Source organism: Sinocyclocheilus anshuiensis, unplaced genomic scaffold (genome assembly GCF_001515605.1).
Source record: "Sinocyclocheilus anshuiensis isolate Anshui unplaced genomic scaffold, SAMN03320099.WGS_v1.1 scaffold397, whole genome shotgun sequence".
Lineage (NCBI taxonomy): Eukaryota > Metazoa > Chordata > Actinopteri > Cypriniformes > Cyprinidae > Sinocyclocheilus > Sinocyclocheilus anshuiensis.
In genome coordinates this window covers 202,825-208,958 of record NW_015539841.1, presented here as the reverse complement: position 1 = coordinate 208,958, position 6,134 = coordinate 202,825, and the positions used below count along the sequence as shown (strand labels likewise).

Below are 6,134 nucleotides of genomic sequence, written 5' to 3'. Positions count from 1 at the left end.
CATTTCATTACACCAAATACACAAAATAATGTTCTTTTTAGCAACATCATATGACCCCTTTAAATTAGATTTAAGACAAATTATAAATGAAAAGGTGTTCTTTTATCATTGCTTGGACAAAATGCTGCACATTTCTTTGTGAAACAGAAATGTCAAATAACTAAACTAAATTAAAATTTTAAAACAAACCCCAAATCTAATAAAATAAATAAGACAAAAAACACAACTTTAATGTGCATTATACAGAGACGAGATGAAAAGAAAATATAAACTTTCCTATAGACAGTCAGTTCCCCTCAGAGATGCATTCATATAAACTCTTACCCGCAACTAGAGATGTAACGATTAACCGCGTTGAATCGAAAATCCACTGACAAGTCTAGGGATGTAACGATGAACCGCGAGCCGGTTGAAAATAGATTCAAATATGTGACGATTCAAATTGGTTGAGATGCCAAACAAATCGCGATACAATTGGAGTAGGAGTTTATTTGAATGTATCTCTGAGGGGAACTGAAAAGTTTAGAAAAGTTAATTTTTAGAAAAGTTTATGTGGTATTTTCTTTTCATCTTGCCTCTGAACGATGCAAATTAAAGTAGAGTTCATAAGCGCAGCGCTGCTTTGTTTACAGCGGTAACCCAGGAAACACTGTATCATTGCTGTTCATAAGCATAGCGCTGCTTTGTTTACAGCGGTAACCAAGGAAACACTGTATCATTGCTGTTCATAAGCGCCACCTGCTGGCAGAGAGTGAATCTGCGTCTCATTCAGCGCGTCTGCTGTTTCATTCAGATATGTTTTATTTATAGTTTCACAACACTAAAGTCAGACCATTCTGTTTTTTGCTTCAAATTTCGAAATTATACAGTCTAAATTAGATTAAAAACTACTCATGCTGTATGTATGCTGCATCTTTGTTTGGATCATGATTAAAATGCAGTGGTTGCCTCTAATTTTAAATGGAAAGAGCACAGACAAAGCCTTAGTTTGTTCATATTAAGAGATTTATTTTATTTGTGTAACTTGTGTAACACAAAGAAACATGCAGCAATAGCTTAATAAAACGACACCTTTTCATTTACTGTATAATATCTTCAGTCTAATTTTGTTAAAAAAATCGTGAGAAAATCGAATCGTGAAATCAAAACAGTGAATCGAATCGTGAGTTGAGTGAATCGTTATATTTGTATCGATTTTCAATCGTGAATCGTTACATCCCTAGTGACCAGTAATGTCTAATTCACCAACAAGGATGCAAATATAGGATTAAAAGGAAATTAAGAATATAAACCGACAGATGGTGTGAGGTGAGTGAGGATTTGGAAAAAGAAAGAGACTGTGTTTAATGGCACAGTCCTCTGGAAGGGATTAATGAAGTGAAATTAGTTTTTGCGTGTGGATCAGCAGATGGGGCAAAGACGGAGAGATAGAGACGGAGGCGTACAGATGGACTGATAAACAGATTCAAGCAGGTCAAAGGATAAAAGTGTGGTTGATTAGAGCGAGACATCCAACCATTCACAACCCTGTGAGCAGAGGGTTGATTCAAAGGCTGGGGTCAGAGCAAAGACAAATTAAATGGATCAAAAGGGAACGTAAAGACATTTTTAATGTTACAGAAATTGCTAGTTCAAATATGTGACCCTGGACCACAAAACCAGTCATAAGGGTCCATTTTTTGAATTTGAGATTTATACATCATCTGAATAAATCTGCTAAGCTTTCCATTGATGTATGTTTTGTTAGGATGGAACAATATTTGGCCGAGACAAAACCAAATGAAGTTCTTAGCAATGCATATTACTAATCAAAAATTAAGTTTTGGTATATTTATGGTAGGAAATGTACAAAATATCTTCATGGAACATGATATTTACCTCATATCCTAATGATTTTTGGCATAAAAGAAAAATGTATAATTTTGACCCATACAATGTATTTTTGGCTATTGCTACAAATATACCCCAGCGACTTAAGACTGCTTTTGTGCTCCAGGGTCACATATTTGCTGTTCTTTCTATTCACCAAAGAATCCTGAAAACAAATGTATCACAGTTTCCACAAAAATATTGTGCAGCACAACTGTTTCCAACATTGATAATAATCAGAAATGTTTCTTGAGCAGCAAATCAGCATATTAGAATGATTTCTGAAGATCATGTGACACTGAAGACTGGAGTAATGATGCTGAAAATACAGCTTTGATCACAGAAATAAATGACATTTTACAATATATTCACACAGAAAATAGCTGTTTTAAATTTGTATAATATTTCACAATACTGCTGTACTGTATTTCTGAGCAGCTGCTTCTGCTGTCTTACAGAGCAGTCAGATGGTGGAGCTGCAGAGGTCTCGCATGCGTGACGATATCAAGGAGTTCAAGTTCAGAGAGGCTCGTCTGCTGCAGGACTACAGCGAACTCGAGGAGGAGAACATCACCCTGCAGAAGCATGTTTCTGTCTTAAAACAGAGCCAGGTGACATTCAGCTGCTTCAGCCATCTGTGTTAAATATCAGTTCCATCAGTGGAGTTTCTGCTAGAGACAGTGGAAATGTGGCATTAGTCACAGTTAGCTGGTGTGTGTGTGTGTGTGTGATATCTTGTAGGTTGAGTTTGAGGGTCTGAAACATGAAATTCGTCGTCTGGAGGAAGATACCCAGTTTCTGAACAGCCAGTTGGAAGACGCCATCCGTCTGAAGGAGATCGCTGAGAGGCAGCTCGGGGAGGCGCTTGAAACCATCAAGACTGAGAGGGAGCAGAAGGCAAGAGATGATTTTCTTTCTTTTTTATGTTATTATTATTATTATTTACAGCTAGATATTATTATTATTATTATAGATATTATATTAAGGTTAAGCTGAAAATCGAGAACATGTTCCATTAAAATAAATAAATACTGGAAACGATTGAATACTGGAGGACGAAATTTTGTCTTTCTTACATTGTCTTTTCACCAACAAACATAGAGCCTGCCAGTGTAGTCTAACTGACAGGTGACTGAGTCTCATGAGCTGGTATTTTTTACCGAATCAGTCAAAAGTATTCATAGGCTGGTGAGACTTGTCAGTGTTGGAGGGAGTTATAAATAGTTTGTCACATATTGTTACTTTTACCTCAGGAAAGCGGTTCACTATAAACTATAAACTCATTAATCAACTACAAAAAAAAAGCCCAGATAGGAACTTTTTTCAAAATGTATGCAGTATATTACACATTCATTATATTTGCGGTTAACCTGTTGTCTTCATTATTTAATATATGTTTGATTAAATCTGTAGAAACCTAGTTATATTATTAAAAAGTTATTGCCTTGTGTGCAGCTTAAATGTTTGTGTTTTGGTAAAAAACTTAATTTTGCTGCATCACTAGTCAAGCCACCTTTATTTATATATCACTTTATACAATAGAGATTGTTTCAAAGAAGCTTCACTGTAATAAACAGGAAAAGTAACAATTAATGATGCAAACTTTATATTTTACCTCAAATACGAGGCAAATCAAAATAATGCTGTAAAGCAGCTCTTAAAAGACTATAGTGTCATTATTTTAGCTCAAGTCAGTTCAGTGTTGATTCAGTTCAGTTCAATAACTGTAAAGTTCATCAATTTTTAAAACAAGTTCAATTCAGCAATCAGCAGCTATACTGAAAGCAATAGTGTCATTATTCAGTTCAGTTCAGTTTTGTTCTTGTCCAATAGTGTCAGTGCAGTCAAATTGATAATACTATGAAATATGAAGTCTTAATATTATATACATAATACTTAGTTTTTTAAACAATATTAAACATACATTTTGTACTAAACTCTTATAACTGTCAATGTACACTGTGTAAACCGCTATATAAATAAAATGGACTTGACGATGTGAAATGATTGTAGTATGGGCCCTATTATTGTGGGGGTGGGGTGCTTTCATGAATGCAGTCTCAAAGGAACTGGAATCATTAAGTGGAATCAGAAAAAAAAATCCCTTGGGATCTCACTATCTAAATGTTTTGCATTGTTAGGCACATTTCTAATCATTTGAATGCAAACATTGCACATTTCCATCTACGAGCAACTTATGTGTGCCATTTACTTTTCTGTTATTGGACGTTTTTGGTTAACACAAGAAAAACCTATAGATTTACATTGAAGGACTTGACTTGAGGGTGGTTGAAACCACCAAGAACTCCTCTGTAGTTGCTTAGTAACACACTAAAACCCACTCAGAACACCCTAGAAACCAAATATCAAGGCCATGGCAACCACCCACAGCACCCGAGTACTATGGCAGGGAGTTTAGCAGTTTCTTCTGAAAGGGTTTTTATCAGATAAAGCCTGCTGTAGGCGTCTGCCAGTCCACCCTGAGGTCTGATTTAATGATATTTGTTGGGCTCCATTAATCCAGGCCGCCTTAAGAAAGGAGTTGTCGCAGTACATGACCATCGGAGACTCGATGTACCACAGTCCTTTGAGCATCTCCCTCGATGGACTGAAGTTCAGCGACGACACCTCAATTGAGCCCAACAACGACGAACCCCTCCACATCTATGAGAATGGCTTTGACAAGATCGACAACAACGACAACCGTGTTTCCACGCCCAAAAAAGGAGAGCGGTTCCACCCTTCCTCCAGCCTGGTGGACAATCTGCTGAATGAGCTCAACATCTCAGAGATCCAGAAGCTCAAACAACAGCTGCTGCAGGTGAGATGATAAGCTGTTTTGATCCATTTACCGTATTCACTGTGTTCAGTCAGGCACCGTCATTTCAGCCGAGTTAGGCTGCAATATCTGCCAAAAAAATAAGACAAACCCAAAGGCAGAAATGTGGCATACTGTGGAGGCACGTTTATAATATACCAAGTCAGTGCGATGCATAGTGTGTAGTTCTGTGTTTGATTGGCTGACAGCTGGGCTGCTTAAATCCTATTAGTGGAAGTTGCATTGAGCGCCCGCCTCATCTGACACAATGAGCTGTCAGTTCAGGCATCTGTCAGGAAGTCAAGTTAGAAACTCTGACCTCTTAACGAGTCGTCTCCATGCATACTGCAGTGTCCAGCGGAGATGTTTGCTGCAATATCGGCGAACAATATGATTATAATATAATAGGAGCAATATGAGAGTGTTGTTGCAGCCAGCAGCACCTTCTGGCCATTATGGTAATCAGACGTAGCCCTCGTGACCTTTGAACACTGCTATTGATCAATCAAGCAATTATTCCAGACACAATAAACCAGCTGAGATGATGTGATTTTCCATACGAACATCTCAATTGAACAAAACACCCAAACCTCTGTGACCAGTAGTGACCACTTCTATCTTTGCATAAATTTTTTATTACAAGTGATTTTCTTCAGTAACATGAAACCCCTTTAAAAAATTCTATCTCCATTTGAGAATGAATTTACTAGGGCTGCCCCCTAATAGTCGACTAACCTTTAGTCAACGAGAAGAGGCTTGGTCGACCAAAATTTTATTAGTTGCTTAGTCGCAGAAAAAAAAGTGGTGAGGTCCCGGACAGATCGTTAACGGCTGGATTTTGTGGTAATACAGTACATCCAAGCATTCGCCTATCATTCATCGACCTCAAATATGGCTTATCATCTGAAATATGTAAGTAGTAGCAACTTTACATGGCCGCTCAATCTAATGTTAACGCGCGCTTACAGCATGACAGATGGAGGCGCCGGTGCGCTCACTTGCTCTTAAGATACTCAATTTTTGGTCATTCAGATAAGAGCAATACATCTTTCGAATCTGTAAAGCCTCTACGTTTATTTGTGTGCACTCACTATAACAACAAAACATTGTGCTTTTGTAAAATAATGAAAGCAAACAGGATGCGCTTTCTGCCGTCTCGGTCTCTGTGAACTTGAGCACGAAACTCTGTGTATACTTGCCTTACAGACATGAAAATTATATCTATACAGAGTGAAATGTCTACTTTCAAATGAAACAATTCAAATCTGAAAAACAAATATTCTCAGATTATGTAATCCATATGAAACTTGTATGCAGGTATGCATTGCATGAATCAGTGTCGCCGACTTCATCTCTTAAGCCGAAAAAACACGGAAAACACTAGTTTATCAATAGATTATTAAAATGTTAATGCAGTTTTTCTCTGACACATTCATCATCATTACTT

The 6,134-nt window shown here is 37.3% G+C and overlaps 1 protein-coding gene across 3 annotated transcripts in view; it reads left to right on the top strand.

Moving 5' to 3' along the window:
* The window catches only part of bicd2 (BICD cargo adaptor 2), a 34,608-nt gene that overhangs the window by 9,861 nt on the left and 18,613 nt on the right, over nt 1–6,134 (top strand). Inside the window, exons 3-5 of one of the 3 annotated variants that reach the window (XM_016480714.1) lie at nt 2,328–2,480; nt 2,611–2,766; nt 4,394–4,597. In XM_016480714.1, coding sequence (XP_016336200.1) covers nt 2,328–2,480; nt 2,611–2,766; nt 4,394–4,597 — 513 coding nt within the window. Of the gene's footprint in view, nt 1–2,327; nt 2,481–2,610; nt 2,767–4,393; nt 4,691–6,134 lie in introns of all 3 variants that reach the window. The other 2 variants (XM_016480713.1, XM_016480715.1) reach the window with 2 other exon arrangements.